The 18094-nt window shown below is 29.5% G+C and overlaps 1 protein-coding gene and 1 long non-coding RNA gene across 2 annotated transcripts; one reads left to right on the top strand and one right to left on the bottom strand.

The window, feature by feature from the left end:
• The first annotated feature begins 1377 nt into the window (after positions 1 to 1377).
• LOC148300401 (uncharacterized) lies at positions 1378 to 2149 on the top strand. Its single transcript, XR_015838948.1, has 2 exons — positions 1378 to 1465; positions 1668 to 2149. It is a non-coding gene; the product is annotated as an uncharacterized LOC148300401 (long non-coding RNA).
• Positions 2150 to 3794: 1645 nt separating this feature from the next.
• Positions 3795 to 6149, bottom strand: LOC148300400 (uncharacterized). The gene is made up of 2 exons (XM_088274859.1): positions 6093 to 6149; positions 3795 to 4198 (listed from the first exon to the last, which is right to left on the bottom strand). The coding sequence occupies exons 1-2, from the start codon at positions 6102 to 6104 to the stop codon at positions 3998 to 4000; spliced, it is 213 nt and encodes a 70-aa protein (XP_088130985.1). The 5' UTR covers positions 6105 to 6149; the 3' UTR covers positions 3795 to 3997.
• Positions 6150 to 18094: the final 11945 nt, after the last annotated feature.

Here is an 18094-nt window from a genome sequence, read left to right as displayed (position 1 = left end):
GACTATTTGCAGAAATTCTAAAATGAATTTAAAATGGAAGGAAATAGAAGTGACGTCAAAGCGCGATCGATACATTCAATATATTCAGTGTTTTTTTTTAACCTCAGCCAATATATGACTTTAGAACTACAGGATGAAAGTCATTAAAGTTTTCATTACGGTGGATACAAAAATAACATAACGGGAAATCGCAAAAACAAATACGGCTTTGAATTTGTTTCGATTTTTGCTCATACGATTTCAAAACAAAGAAATGTTTTATTTGAGACGCAACTCACTTTGCGTCAAAAATAAATCTACATACATAAATACACCTCATTAGAAATATTCTTTGAAAAGGAAATGTAGCTTCTCATTTTGCATGACTACTACTATATACTATATGAATAAGATAAATGCTTGATTTGAATACCTCCAATGTAGAAAAAATCTAGTTAAATATTTAAGAACAAAAATTTGGACGCACACTCAAAATTTTGCAAAATGGAAGTCTGGGCATTTACGGGGCTGACGACTTTCTTTTCATATCACCAATAGATGTCTCTAGTGAAGTTCTAGTGATTCAAGAACAATGTTTCAAAATTGGTTCATATAAATAGAACTTCCAAGATTTTGAGTAGTGTGGTTGTCAATAATGGGTAGAATTGGTGAATGTTATACGCGTGTAAAGTGATCACTTAAACCAACCTATGACGGTCGTCAGCCCCGTAAACCCATATTCTTCTTCATCTTTGATGAGATGTCAAAAAATAATTTGAAAAATACTCCTATAATTGGAGGTAATCCAGATTTGTGAACAAGTATTTGGACACGCTCAAAATGTTGTAAGTAAAACATTAATTGAAAACGGATAGATTTTACCAAAAAGTGACTGCCGAATAAATTAATGAAAGTAAAATTAAGTTAATAATAATGTTTTCGAGCATTTCCTAGTATATAAAATTATTCCAATTTCTTTAGAAGGAAGTCTTACTCGACAAACGAATATTACAAACTTACGTGGATTGCGTTTTTTCTGAAGAGGCTTTCCATATAAATAATGGAATTTATTGAATAGGGTTCCCATAATATAATTTATTTTAAATATCATCAAGTAATAATATTAATAGTTGAATAATTCTGTGAAAGTTTACTATAATAATTAAAAACAGGATTTAAAGTTAATCATGCGGTTTGACAAGTAATTAGACTGGTAATTGGTCCTTTTCAAAAAAAAATTGTCCTTCGAATATTGATAAGAAAGGTATGTGTAATGTTATAATCCTCGTTAATTCATGATCAATTCAAGGTAGGACGCAACAAAATCAATACGGAATGTTTACAAATAAATCGTGCTCCCAATAGCAAGGACATTACATTTGTCACACTCGTCAACCATATAAAAGCACAGGACATATTCAAAGAGAGCATCACTCGCTTCTGTTTATTAGAAGAGACATCTACTCCACACAAAATGTTCAAGCTGGTAGGTTTAAATATTTTACAAAAATACTAAATTAGTGATTTAAAAATACAAATATTTGTTTTAGAAATTGTGTTTTCAAAAAAAGAAAATCATAAAAAAGTGAAGAAAAAAATCAGTGTCGAAGCGTCAACTGTTTTTGTAGTAAATTTAGATAATATTAGCGAATATGTGCTAATTTCATTTTTATTTTAATTTTTTCCAGTTCCTCTTCTTCGCCGCTCTGGTAGCTGTGAGCTATGCCAGCCCCAAACCCTCAGTGCTAGCTGCTGGCTACACCGCCCCCCTGGCCTACACTGCCCCCCTGGCCTACTCATCCCCCTTGGCCTACAGTGCCTACAGCGCCTACCCTTATGCCTACTCCGCCTACTCGGCTCCTCTTGCCTACTCTGCGCCCTATGCCGCCTACTACCGTTAAACTGGGGCTCTACGTACAATCTTATACCACATCAGTTTTTTTTTAAAGTGTTTTCAACTTTTCCTTACTTCAAATGATTTATAATTTATTTTTCTGAAATAAAATACTTGCAGATTGAAAAAACTTGTGTTACCTCATCAAATCTTAATATTTAAAAAAAATATTTTGTATGTTTTTGATCAATTTATCCTTCTTCATTAAAATTTATGTTTCTCTATTTTTATCTTCAGCTTTTAAAAAATATTTAGAATATTTAAAAAAAAAACAATTGTTTAAGACCACTTTTGAGTGTAGTAAAGTAAACTTGAATGTTATCCATATCTACAGATATTCTCATCAACAGGTGAATATATAAACTAAAAAGTAAAATTTATTAATAATTGTTTAAGACCACTTTTGAGTGTAGTAAAGTAAACTTGAATGTTATCCATATCTACAGATATTCTCATCAACAGGTGAATATATAAACTAAAAAGTAAAATTATGGGATTCAAAATTTTCAAGACCGGTTCGCCCTTTAGGCACTACCCCTATATTTTTTCTTCAAATTTATTCAACTATTTGTTTTTATTTCTGCACAAAACAACTAAGAATACTTCAATTATAATAGTAGGTACTGATTAAGTCAATTAAAAGTAATGTAACAATGTTGTAGAACATAAATCATAATTTATAATATACACAAACTCTGTAACAAAGTAGGTATCTACATCCTACATGAAATAACAAAAAAATGAACAGAGTACATAAAAGAAAACTAAAATTTTACTCAGTCAGTTTTATTTAAACACTTCCAAATTGCCTTTTGGTAGTCGTCTAAATGCTTTGATTCTTTTTTGATTTCCTTTTTGAATCCTTGTGTCATCAGCTGTGTGATAACATTTTCTTTACCAAGTTTGTACTGATTAACGTTTCAAATCATTTGTCATCAAATTAGCTACATTATAATTAAAGGCTCCTTCTTTTATCTCCGATACATGTTCTCAACCGGAAAATTGTGTGACAACAAAGGGTTAAGGACCGGTTCGGCGAACTCTAAATTTTTAGGCACCGGTTCTACCGGCTGAATCCCACCATTGACTGAAGCACTTCCATAATAAATAAAATTTTAAACAAAAAAGATGTCTTAACGATAAAAAATACTGTTTGAAATAATCAAACAGTACTTTTAACTCTCAATACATCGGTTGGAATAACCTGAATGGAAGAAATTTTATCAAAAAACTATGAGGATAATGTGATATAATATGTGAAGATGATATGAATATTATTTTCGTATTTGTTATTGATATACCTATCGTAAGTACATAATATTTATGTCTTTGAATTATTTATATTGAAATAATTTTATTTTGAAATGTGCATGTGCATAGACGTACCTAAAACGTTCTTTGTTGTAGTAATTTTATTATGTACATAGAATACACAATAATATGCATTTTTTTTTTAATGTCTTCAAATACAATGTGTGGTATGCAGAATATGATATATTGTTAAATTAGTTTAAATTATGTACAAGTTTATACTTTATAAAAAATCCATTTTCTTAATTCATATTTTCCAGTTTATAACAACTATTTTACGATTTCTATGTTTGAGGAAGGTAAATTTGAGACGTTTTGTTTTTTACCATTTATTTTGTTGTTATCCGATAAGTTTATGTTTTTTTTATCCAAAACCCTGCACCTGTGCACCTTTTATATCTACTTCTAGGAGATGTACCATAAATCTATCAAATTAAATATAATCTTTTTCAAAGTAAATGTTTTCATTCTTTGACCTGCATAGCCTAAAAAAGATCAGAAAATACAAATTCATATTATCTCGCCTGATCAGGAAACTTTCCTTTTGATGATGCAATGATGGAAAGCTCCCTTTAGTTTATCAAATAGGTTGTAGAATAAAACAAGGTAGTTGATGAAACATTGCTTTATTTAGACAAAAATATTAGTATGTTTCGGTTGAAAAAAGTCGATGATTTTGATAATGACTCATTTTTTTGTACTTAATTTTGTATATATCGAAGCATGTTATACTGTTTATCGCATAAATATTTCATATAAAAGAAGCGCTTGTGTCATTTTCGGTAAAGGCTTTTCTCGAAATGATGTTCTCTTTTAGACGTAGGTGTAGGCAGCATAGGGTGAAGAGTAGGCGAGGGGAGCAGAGTAGGCGTATGGGCTGTAGGCGCTGTAGGCACTGTAGGCCACTGGAGCGGTGTAAGCCAGGGGGGCGGTGTATGCCAGGGGGGCGGTGTAGCCCGCTACGACAGCCGTAGGCTTGGCGTAGGCCATAGCGAAGAGAGCGAGGAAGAAGAACTGTGGAAAGAAAATAATAAGATGGTAAAAATAAACATGTGATGGTTTCACATAAGTCAGCAAATAATCCTACAACTTCTCTCACTACCTTATAACACACTTTAAAAATCAATTGCAAGCAATAGCAATCAGAAGTTCTCATTAGCTTTTCTGATTGCTATTGCAATATCACTTCGATCCATTCCTCGTCATACCACAATATTTTTCTGTAATTCTTTTTCGGTCCAAGCTGTAAGACTATATAACAAATTACATTTTTACTGAAATAGCTCATCTTGTCTGATCGTTTTGATACATTTTAAACTTTGCTATCTGTTCTTATAACCTTAGCTATTCATAAAATCACTCCAATGTTTTTAAATCCTTTATTTTTCTCCCTCAACTTCTGACCTGATCCTGTTTTCTAAAAAAATTACATTCACGTATTTTCCCGATAATTTGAACAGTTATTTTATGTGGCAAACCTTGGCCATTCACACAAGTCTTTTTTTGGTTATTTGAAAAAAATAATTACTTCATAGCAATAAACTCTTAAATGTACATGTACTACAAAGAAGTTGGAAGCAAGAAAAATAATAAAATAAATATGAATGTTTTATTTGAATTTCTGTTTTATTATATCTGTAAAATTATGCTTATATTTTTTATATAACTTTAATTACATATAAAACATGTCTATACATAAAAATAAATTAAACAAATACATTTTTATAAATGTCTCAATGTGACTTCAGTAGAGAACATTAAATTTATTTCAACTTTAAAATGTTTGATGTATCAAAATAAAAATAAAAACATTTGAAATATATTTTTAAAACACCCGGAGAGAATATGATGAGAGTACGGGATATCAATAAACAGGAATATACTGAAGTAAATTCTATATTTAAATTGCGAGTGAATCCTGGATGGATATTATTTTTATAAAAAGCTTTTTTAAATTTGAATGAAACAATTTTTCTTAGTACAGTGATTTTGCTGGTAAAATATTAAAGCTAGACTATATGAGTGTTAGTTTTAACCTAATTGGAGGAAAGTCAAATATGGGATCTGGGGAAATAAGGCGGAAGAAAACCGATGGAAAATCGATATGAGATAAATTAGAGTAAATAAATGTTTTTTTGTTTAAATATTTTTTAGGCTTAAATATTTGTTTTGCTTTTATATAACCTTAAAGCACTAAATAAAATTACCCTCAATAATTACTTATAAATAAATAACCTAATAAAGTATGCCATGTGTATTTTTGGGCAACAGAAGATACAATATGAAGGGCATACTCCCAAAAATTCTTTAAAAAGTTCGATATCTACGAATATAAATATTTCTCTATATTATGAATTGAAATATTGATATTCTCAACATTAATAACATTTAAAGCATTTACTTTGTGGTTAGGCATTTTTACTTTTCTATTTTTTTTACAAAAATATTAGTAATATAATTTTTGTTTCCATGGAGTGGAAGTGATTGTCCTGACGAAGGGACGGGCACGTCTCAAAACCGATAGACATAAAAATCTCGGTGAGTGGCTAAAAACTAATGTTAATAACATTTTGTAAAAAAAAATGAAAAGTGAAATATTTAAATAAGGGTAAAGTACAAAAGTGGTGTATTTAAATTAAATGAAAAGAAAAGGTTTTCTGGATGACTTGGCCATGTTTGCTCAAAGATTTGGGGGCTGACCATATCAATCAAAGTCTAAAATCTGATGAAGTCTGCATAATTAAAAGGGATGTGAAGAAGTAAAGAAAGATAGGAGAGAAAAAGGGCGTTACATTATTCCTGCCCTACCCTGTGAGAATAGTGTGGTAGCATTAGTTATTGTATTTAGAAAATAAAGTACATAAAAAATAAAAAAATTAAATAATTTCAATCTGAGTGGTCAACTCACCAGTTTGAACATTTTTGTTTTGAGAGTATCACTTCTAGTTCACCGAAACTGAATGATGTCGGGAGGCGTTGTGACAGAGGCTTTTATAGTTTAGAAATAAATATGACAACACCATTGTCCTTGTTGTCATATACATACATGTACTAATCTGGTAGCACAATGTTTGGTATGTGATGCATGTTTGTAACGCGCAAGGATTGCCAATGCTAATCATCCTATTGATTTTCCATTACTGGTCCAAGAACTTAACTCTTTGCTTGGAGATTCATGTGAAATAATATAATAATTTCATGATATTCATTTATGCATAACATTGAACTTGATATCAATTTGATGTACAGGTCTGTCAAGGATGTTCACTATAAATAATAATTTTGTTTATTATATTACACGTGAGCAGTTGATCGGGATTGTTCATTCAAAAAAACGTTAATATTTAGTTTTATGTGAACACTTTAATTAAATGTATTCGGAAATATTTATAATATCTTTAGTGCATTTAATCGAGATTGCTTCTCCCATAGAATATTTATGTATAGTATTATGTGAACATTTAAATAAAGTATATTCAAAAATATTTTAAATTTCTTAAGGGCAGTTGATAGAGATTGTTTCTTCTATAGAACGTTGATTTTTTGTTTTATGTGAACATTTGTGTCGGGTTTTAGTCCCGTGGTTAGTGTCACGGACTCTTGAATCAGAATTTGTGGGTTCGAGCCCACTCTACCACAATTTGATACATATTTTCAATAATGAGATGCTTAGGCTCAGAGAAATAGTATGAAAATGAAGTCTTTTTGTTAATAATAAAAACATAAATATTTCTCTTTAAAAAAAAAACATTTAAATAAAATATATTCAAAAATATTTTATATTTTCTTAAGGGTACTACTTCCATCACCATACGTATTGTAAAAATAATCTAGTTTACTTTAAATTATATTTAAGAAAGTACCAATTTTTAAGTAGATTTATTCTTTTGGGTGCACAAACATTTCATCAGGCGTTCATTTAGAATTCATGAAGATTTATAAACGTTTTCATAAAGTATTCAAAATATATTTATTACTATCATTTTTAATCGGACTGAAAGATAATGTTGCATTCATAATAAATTCAGATTCTGGTGAGGCTAAAAGAAAAACTGGTATAAAGCTTCTGGCCACATAAAGCTTCTCATCACCCAGTTAAAAAAAAAAAAATTGGTACATTTCTTCATACTGTTGCCCCAAGAACAAAATGTTTTTTTTTGGGAATTATAGTCTATACGATGTATGAAAAAATAAACAATTATAAATATACCTTCAAAAAATATATCCATATTGCAAGTATTTAGCTTTTATCACAGAAGCAAGAAAAAAAAACATCGTCGCGGAACTAACATAAATAATTTAATTCCATCTATTGTTATAAGTCCGCTTATTACTACTGCCCACGCCTTTAATCCACATCGTGACAATTGATAAAATAAACAAGTACTTGTACATATTTATTATTTTGAGACTATATTAAAAACTTGTTTTATTTATTTAAGTAATTAATAGATTAGAGATTTTTTTTATATCTTTAATTAGAGTACTTTTGTAACGATAAAAGATAACAAGATTAATATAATTGCTCTCCAGATATTCACTCAAATGGATTTCTTTCAAATCACTGTCTAAGGTATTAATGTTGAATCAAACATGTAAAAAATGGGTAAAAATACATAAATAAAGAAATATACAAAGAACCAGTTATATATAACAAAATTTGATTTATCAGTTTAAATAGAGCCAACCACATCTGAAAAAAAAAGTTAACAATCGTTAGTTAATCTTAAATCTCCTATTCACCTAACGTTTTATTGAAATTTGACAGAATAATGCATTATAAAATCCGCGTTTTTATAAACACTTCTGATAACTAAAAACATTATTTTTTTAAACAGTTTTTATGACCACTACTGTTGAACTTAACAACAATATTCGAAATACTAAACATTTTTCATGGCAGACAACGTGCTTCTTGACAAATTATGTCATTTAGCATTTTTATTGTATTGTCAAACATTTTTAATATTTTTATTCCTTCACAAGCATTGTGATATCTGGCATTAGAAATAAGTGCTTTTAATTCCTTTTCTTATATTTTAATCAGAATGGAACGCATATTATTATTTTATGTTTTTTGACATCTTATCAAAGATGAAGAAGAATATGGAAGTCTGGGCATTTACGGGGCTGACAACCGTCATAGGCCGGTTTAAGTAATCACTTTACACACGTGTAACATTAACCAATTCTACCCATTATTGACAACCACACTGCTCAAATTCTTGGAAGTTCTATATATGTGAACCAATTTTGAAACATTATTCTTGAATCACTAGAACTTCACAAGGGACATCAATTGGTGAGATGAAAAGAAGCATTTTATTGAGAAGAAACTCTTTTATGAGTATGTGATGTAATGTGATTATAATAACACATATGAGAAACGCCAGAATACATCATTTTTAATTTTTTTTTATTGAAGCTTTATAATTTGACCAGATAATTTATTCACAACATTTTGAGTGGGTCCAAATACTTGTTCACAAAATCTGGATTATCTCCAATTACACGAGTTATTTTCATATCATTTTTTGACATCTCATCAAAGATGAAGAAGAATATGGAAGTAAAATAGACTTGATTCTTTAATTAAGTCTAAACTTACATATTCTTTGTCATCTTTGATGAGATGTAAAAAAATGGTATGAAAATAACTCCTGTAATTGAAGATAATCCAGATTTTGCGAACAAGTATTTGGAGAAACTCAAAATGTTGCTTTTATTTCCATTTCTTATCTTTTAATCAGAATGAAACTCATTTAAATGGGTCGCAAGATCGTAACAAATTACAACAGTAAAACGTGAGATGCAAATATGCATAAATGTCTCATTGGAAAAACGCCAAATAAACGGAATTACCCATGAGAGCACGGCTACTGGGGGTCGTGTCTCGAATTAAACACCTCAAATTTATCCAAACATTTTTCGACGTGGCATCACAGTGTTTGTTTGTACATTTCTTCACATTGTTTCTCATGCTTGGCATTCACTCGATGAAGTCAATTTGCGTGGATGAAATAATTAAAAAGCAATGGATTAGATTAACATGATATTATATAACTAACGAAAAATAACATTCCAATTGTAAAATAAAAACGATTTTAAATTCATCTCAGGAAATATACTGGAATGTTAACGTGTTTATTTTAACAATATTAATACTATTTATTATATCAGATACTGGATTAATCACCCTACGGGCGCTTGTGCACTACAGGAAGTTTACCGTCCGGCAGTCCAGTTAGCATGATGGCTTGTGCTTTTAGCCGTCTTTCTTAGGATCGGTGCGTGATCACGGTGCGCGTAAATTCGATCACGCTAAACTGCCGTAGTGGCTTTTATTTTTAAAAACTGGACTGCCGGACGGTAAAATTCCGTGCTGTGCACAAATGCTCTACGGGTGTGATATCCTTATACGTGTCTCAACTTCCAAACCAATCGAAAATCGTACCCACATGTGGCAGGTTCCGAGACCATTGCATATACATACATATTCATATGTACAGGTTCTAAAAATTCATGTAATATGGATGTTTAAAAATGGGCAGAATGGTGAACTTTACACAAGTGTGTAAAGTGATCGCTTTAGCCAGCCAAATGCTAGTTCGTAAGTGCCGGAATTTTCAGACTTTTTCTTTCATGTAAAAATAACGATTGATTTTTCATATCAAGTAAAGACACCTAAAATGTCATTATTTTAAACTAACAATATACTTAATACAGGATCAACCTAATTTACTTAATAAAAATCCTACTTATATTAGTACATAATCACTCACTAAGATTTTAGTCTGCCGGTTTCGAGGCATACCCATCTCTTCGTCAGGACAATCACTACATCAGCATGCACTAAAGACACAGATTTATGAATCAAACACAGATTTTTTGAGTCTAGTATGTTGTATTTTATTAAAAACACATAAAAATAAATAAATTGTTATAATTGTTGTAATTGTCATTTATATAAGTATAATATATATATATATATATATATATATATATATATATATATATATATATATATATATATATATATATATATATATATATATATATATATATATATATATATATATATATGTATATACATATTTATGTATGTATATGGCCAAATGTACTAAACATTAATTTTTGGAACGAACAACGTGAAAATTTGACAAAAAACACATACGGAACAATTTTATAACAAATATTTTCAATAATAACTTTTCGGAAACCTTTGTAAAAATATCTCTTTGAATATAATTTTAGTCTGCCTCTTCACATTCATTGATAAATATTCATTATTTACTTTGTTCTTCTAAATTGGCATAGACGAAAAAAACCGCTGGTATTATTATTCGCTTGTGACATTTACCGACTTTTTGTTTCGAATCAGTAGCCCACTTGACTTATTGTCTATCAGCAGGAACAGGGTAGCACGAAAGTCTCTCCTTCATGTGCATATTCTATAACTTACTTTTTAAACAACTAAAAAAAACTTCTACACAGGACCAATGCTAATTTATACTGAATAAGAAAAAATATTAAAACATTTTTAATTAATGTTTTACTTAGACACTATTTCTTTAAATCTACTCTGACACGTGTTTCGATGCATTCCGAATCATTTTCAAACTCTGTATAATTTTAAGAAATAGTGGTATTTACTAAGTAAAACATTAATTAAAAATGGATAGATTTTACCACAAAGTGACAGCCGAATCAATTAATGAAAATATTATAACATGTTTTTCATAAAAAAAAAATATATTTATAATTCCTTTCGTTACGTTGGAATAAATCCCTGTTATTTGGAAAAAAAGGCTCTATACCCCCCCCCCCCATATATAACGTCATTTTTTTGGTCATGGATATAAAAAAAAAACTCCCATGAGGTATCACGAGAGGATATCGAAATTCCACTGTAGAAAAAATAATAACCTTTAAAAAATGAGTTTAAGTCTAATAATGTTGTTTAAAGTGTAAATTTTAAATAGCGGCCATGTAAAAATGTCCCCCGACTACCAGCGATGAATAACTTTAATAAAAAATATTTTACATTTTATTAGTAGTATGTGAAGCATATGTTTAATTGTTTAATTTAAAGAAAAAATCTTGAAATAATATTTTGGATAATTTATTGACATACTTTGGGTTACATGATAGTTTGTATATACATGGAAGTTATTTTTGAACAATGAAACTAAAAATTATTTTTACGTCTTTTCAGGGAGATTGCTAATACTTTATTGGTTGACATTTTCAATCTGTTTATACCTTTAGTTTAGTAAACTTTAGTTACAATATTTTAATTCATTCATATTATTTATGAACACTGTGTGCTTAAAATTGTACCCGGACAGAACGTTGTAAATGTAACATTAAGGTGTACCACCAATGCACAAAAAAATAAATAATGTATTTTACTAAAATACTTAGTCTCGAAACCAGTTTTTCCAGAATAGAAAATATAATTTATTTGCTTTTGAAAAAAAATGCATATCAAAAACTTCTTTATCAGTGACAATGAATTAAAAATAAATTATGAATTAGGATTATGTCTACGTAGAATAATAAAAAAATTTGGATAAAAACTTGACTTTTTTAGTGTCAGGACAATTCACTAGCCACTGATAAATAATAATTTGAAAAAATGTTTTCTCTCAATGATTATACCTTTTAAATATTTTTATTCAATTGTTTTTCTTTATTGATTTACGAACCAAGACAATTTGAACACAAACGAATGTAAATAATATTAAAAAGAAGAAAAAATAGGATAAAAATTTAAATTTATGAAAAAATCTCCCGGCTGACCTAGACTGATCAGATTACTGATAGTTTTTGTATTACCTGAAGTCTCACATATGTAGCTTATGTTTCATTAAGTGCAAAAAAGAAAAAAATCCAAAGCTCGCAATTTTTTTCCAGCATGCGAGTATATTTCAGAATTATGTAAAATTTATTTTCATAATTTTTTTTCTAATAGTTTTGCGGACATCTTTAGCGGCCACCTTAATGTAGGTACATATTATACATATCTTGTAAAGTAATAAGTGTGTTTTAAGTTTGGTCATGTTCAATATTTCGTGCCGGTAATGAGCGTCACAAAACCTATCCGCACCCATTCAGGTTATATAGTATGCGCGAGTAGCAACACAGAAGACTCGAGATAATACGGTTTGAGTGATCTTTGTTATTGGCGACCTTCAGCTTCCGAGTGTTCACTGCCCCCGGTAGTGCCGACACAGTGGCCATAGGGACTGATTTATATCTTCAAAACTAACCAAACCAGATAGAAACAGACTAAAATATTGTTTAAAACTCACAATGCAACATGAACTTTTTTTTATTCCGCAAATAGTTATCAATATTTAAAAATCATTTTCTAGTAACAAGATGATGAGACCCTTCCCATTAAAAAAAATAGTAATTTAAGGCTAGGATAATTTAACAACATTTTGAGTGTGTCCAAATACTTGTTCACAAATCTGGATTATCTCCAATTATAGGAGTTAATTTTAATATTATTTTTTTGACATCTCATCAAAGAAAACCTAAACCAGCCTATGACGGTCGTCAGCCCCGTAAATGCCCAGACTTCAATATTCTTCTTTATCTTTGATGAGATGTCAAAAAATAAAAGGATAATTTTATTAAAAAATAAGTGAAAACATCTTTTACTCAGTAAAATAAGCTCCGCTGAATTGATTTGATTTTTGATATTAGGTTTTAAGTTTTTTATTTTTTTTAAAAAAATGTAATTTTTATTTGACTTCATTGAATCGCCATTACCTAAAAGTGGAGATAGGATGTGTTTTTTTCAATACTTTCCGAATTTCTGTTACAAAAAATTCTTCTTCTTCTAACCCTTATCCGCACCCAATGGTGCTCAGGGCACTGGAAAGGTGATCAGCCTTCCGCTTCAGGTACCAGTTCATGGTCATATTAAATAAATATTAGACTGAAAAATTACTCTTATAATACTAATATTTATTTTGACCCTCTTGTGAATCGAACCTAGGACCTTCAGCATGGTAGCCTAGTGCGTTAATCACTACACTATGAAGGCAGACAATTACACAAGTTATAAATTAAACAAGTATTTGATATTCGTAAAGTTTAATTAAAAGAAAACTTTAATACAATTTACTTTAATTATTTACAAAATATTAAAATTTCTGGTCACTATGAAAAAGTATTTTTAACCTCGAAAAATCCTTTTACATTATTTTTAATAGAAATACTTATGTACCGTATTTTTTATATATTTTTTCATACTGTATTTTTATTATGTACAAAACACCTGTATTAATTGAATCGAATTATCTTTATAAAATTTCATACGATAAATTTATTAAAATCGAACATGTTGGCGATTCGCAAACTTATCACTATTCGATAGATCTATCGATCCAAAAGAGCTATACAACAGCTTCTAGTAAATAACGTTAGATGGCGATAGTAGAGATTTAATGGATTTTAAAAAATCTTAAGTTTTAAAAAATTGTCTTTTTTATGTAAATTTATTTATTTCAAAATTTATTAAAATAAATTATAACATTAATAAATTAACCAATATTTTTTGTTAATAAAATCAGTTAATTTATCAGTTAATCACAGACGGCATCTTTGTTACATACTACTTGGATTTGATCTTCCTCTTATTTATGTGTATCTTTTTTTTTTTAAAAAGTTACTCGCGATTTAATTAAGTATTGTACAATATGCACATAAAATTAGAACGAGAATACCATAAATGAAAAAAAGAAAATTATTATTAATTTAATGACAACGTCAGAATAAAATAAATATTTCGAGCATTATTTACCACATTTCTTACGAAAAGCCAAATTTGTGACATAAATTTAAGGGAATATACGTAAAAAAAATAAACATGGGAAAATCATTACTAAAATAATGTGATGTTGTCTGTATATTAAATACTTGTTTACAGGATTCTGAGCATAATAACAAACAAGATTATTAGAGAACCTTATATATTTAGGATACTAAGAGGCTTGTTTTGAAATAACAATATGAAATAAAAATATTTTACGCGTTTATAACTATTAAAATATTAAATATTAAAAAATGCAATTAACTGTTTTTTTATACTAAGCAGTAAAAAAAATATAAATCGAAAATGTCATTATTAAACCACAAGGCGTGATATTTTTTTAGATGCATACAGAGTTTTAGATTTTTTATTAAATGGGCGTTATGTGTCGTTTCAAGAAAATTCAGTCATCAAGGAAACGTCATTTTATATACAATGTATGACGTTTCAAATTATGACTCATGATTTAGAATCGAATTAATTTTCATGCTTTACTGGTCGACATATATGTTGTGTTAAAATTAAACAGTTAGGCCTCTACAAGTACGAATGTGCATCCCGAGCGATCACTATTAATTATTTTTCAAATGTTTTTATCTTCCATTCCTCTTTTATTTTAATAGAAATATAAATTACCATACTGTCTTTCATATATCTGCATCGCATCAAATACATATATTTACCTCTTTTATCCGAATTTGGAAGGCACAACTGATCACCTTGTTTTCATATAGTTAACGACCAACTTAATATCACGTAGATCCGATCAATACCATATATCGCTGGTTTAACGCTAAAGAGCCACAAGGCAAAAAATAAACTCTTCATTAAAAAAATGGTATTTAAATCGTCAACATTTTCATATTAGAAAAAGTCACCCATTAAATGTCCATTTTTAACGCTAGAATCATGGGTGTCTTTCTAATATGAAAATGTTTACGATTTAAATAACATTTTTGAAATAAAGAGTAAAAAAAATGCGTTGTGGCTCATTGGCATTTAACTTATATTTGATATATGTACTATTGAGTGCAGAGTAACCTGAAAGCGATTAAAACAATGTATGGGATTATTAAAAAAATGTTATTTTAAGTTTCTTCTTTATGCATTAAAAAGATGCTTGGTTTCTGAGATTCAAAAAAAGTACTGACTTCCCTCTTAATAATGGAAGCCGAAAATATCCCAAGGCCGTGCGTCTTGTGATTACATAGGCTTACCACGTTTGCCCCACTTGTTAGTTCTATCACCGGTATTGCTATTGACATCACGTCCATCACTACTTGTTCTTTCATCAGATTACACGGACACAATAATGCCACCAGCACTCACTTTCCTTTATCAAGACACAATCGGCAGCTGCAATCCATGATGCATGATGCATGCCTGACGGTGCTACTGTATGTTAATCGTAGTCCATTATATCGTATTTTTTACGAACGTTTCTATATCGAAATAAGTGTCTGACGGAAAATTTGGAAATATTTCGGTTAGCTATTATCTAACTTGGAACCCTTAATGTCTATCATATCATTCGCTCGACTGCGAAACTGGCGTCGCGTGTTCAATTCCCGCCAATTACAAAATTAATTGAATACAGATTTATTTTCAATTGGTCTGGGTGTTTGTGATGTTGTTTCACATTTTACCTTCCCTATTCTTACTATACTACCTGCAGACAAGCCTTTTACAGTAGAGGTTTTGCAGGTTATCCTTTTTTTGAAATCTTTTTTGTTTTCCTTAACCCCCCAACGTTTTACCCGATCCTCCTTCCTTTGCCTGCCTATTTTTCATCAATTTACAGTTTTATTAATATATAATGACGTAATTATGTGGTAAGCGAATGTTGGTTGGTAATAGAAGCAGAGGAAGACCAAAGAAAATATGATATGACCAAGTATTCAAATGCATAAAAGTATTCAAGTCAAGAGTCGGAATAATCGCCGCGTATGTATGAGGAGATGCATGAATGTGGAAGAGCCGAAGATTGTTTGCAATGACAAGAATTGAAGTAAAAAGCTTAATAATACGAAGCCACCACACTATGTCAATATTGACAACATTTTGAGTGTGTCCAAATACTTGTTCACAAAATCTGGATTATCTTCAATTACAATCATACTTCAATACATCGCACCAATAGATGTCTCTAGTGAAGTTCTAGTGATCCAAGAACAAGGTTTCTAAAATGGTTCATATATACAGAACTTCCAAGAATTTGAGTGGTGTGTTTGTCAATAATGGGTAGAATTGGTGAAGTTACACGTGTGTAAAGTGATCGCTTAAACCAGCCTATGACGGTCATCAGCCCCGTAAATGCCCAGACTTCCATATTCTTCTTCATCTTTGATGAGATGTCAAAAAATAATATGTCAATATTGTACCAAAATAATTTATTAATTTTGAAAACCATCGTATTGGAATATTTTTCATATTTTATTATCAAAATTTGTAACTATAATATTTTTTTTTGTTCATTTTCTTTCGCATATGGACGAGAAATATTTTTTCAGTAAAGTGTAATTTCATTTTTATAAATATATATTGTGAACAAATTGTATACTTAAACCTGAATATCAATTAAGTAACATAATATATCCCGAATACAACCAGAATTATGAAATTACAAATACAACTGACAATGTATTATTAACATCCTTTACAAATAATTCAAAATACTGGAACAAATAATAAGATTAACTAATAATACCTTCATTTAACAATTGTTCATTATTCTACTCAATCTATTGTATTGGTTCAAAATTAATTATTCGGATAATTTCAATATGCCGATGATATAACCATGTTACATAAACTTTTTGAGAAGTAGAGTTTTGTTTGAAATGAAAAGATTACATCAACCCTGTAATTATTTAGTGTAGTTATGCACCCCATTCTTGGCATGATATTGAATTATATTGTAGTAATCAAAACGTAAAATAAAAAAAGAAAACAAATAATAAATAAGAATTTGGGCAACTTACACTGGAAAAATAAAATAAAATGATGTTGATTTAACGTTCAAAATGTTTACAACGTTTTGAGTGAGTCCAAATACTTGTTCACAAAATCTGGATTATCTCCAATTACAGGAGTTATTTTCATATTATTTTTTGACATCTCATCAAAGATGAAGAAGAATATGGAAGTCTGGGCATTTACGGGGCTGACGACAGATTTTGTGAACAAGTATTTGGACACACTCAAATCGTTGTAAATAAATTATCTGGTTAAATTATAAGCTTAATAATAAAAATGAAAATGGTATTTTCTGGCGTTTCTCATGTGTGTGATTATAATCCAGGATTCGGATCTCACATACTAATATAAGAGTTTCTGCTTAATAAAAAAACTTCTTTACATCTCACCAACAGATGTCTCTAGTGAAGTTCTAGTGATTCAAGAACAAGGTTTCTAAATTGGTTCATATATATTGAACTTCCAAGAATTTGAGTTGTGCGGTTGTCATTATTGGTAGAATTGGTGAATGTTACACGTGTGTAAAGTGATCACTTAAACCAGCCTATGACAGTCGTCAGCCCCGTAAATGCCCAGACTTCCATATTCTTCTTCATCTTTGATGAGATGTCAAAAAATAATTTCAAAATGTTTAGTGAATATGAAGTTAAATGATATTATGTAACTTATAATAGGTCGCGACAGTTCAAAAGTTTTTTTGTATGCTTTTTGAAACAGTTTTGATCAAAATTTGCAAAAAACTTTTTCGATCATCTGATGCATTAAAACAAAGTACTTACAACTGTATATTATATTAAAACAAAGTACTTACAACTGTATATTATATCACAATTTTCATTGATATATTAACACAGATTTACTCTATTTAGATGAGAATATGTAAATCCTGATATATATGGCTTATTACCTGCCATTTTCTGGTTTAAGTGCCAACTTTATACAGTTATTACTAATACATATAATCATGATTTATAACCACCCTACTCAATTTCGGGAAAGATGTGTATAATAATGCTTCGTTTGAAAATATCATTTGTAGGTACTTTATAAAAAAAAATATCGTAGGTAGCATTTATAGTTAAAATGTATAAGCACGCAGTTATTCATTG

The sequence above is a fragment of the Brachycentrus maculatus genome, unplaced genomic scaffold, assembly GCF_059751285.1.
Source record: "Brachycentrus maculatus isolate JH-2025_06_01 unplaced genomic scaffold, ASM5975128v1 h1tg000728l, whole genome shotgun sequence".
In the NCBI taxonomy this organism is placed as follows: Eukaryota; Metazoa; Arthropoda; class Insecta; order Trichoptera; family Brachycentridae; genus Brachycentrus; species Brachycentrus maculatus.
The sequence above is the reverse complement of the archived record's forward strand: the minus strand, read 5'-3'. Positions and strand labels throughout refer to the sequence as shown.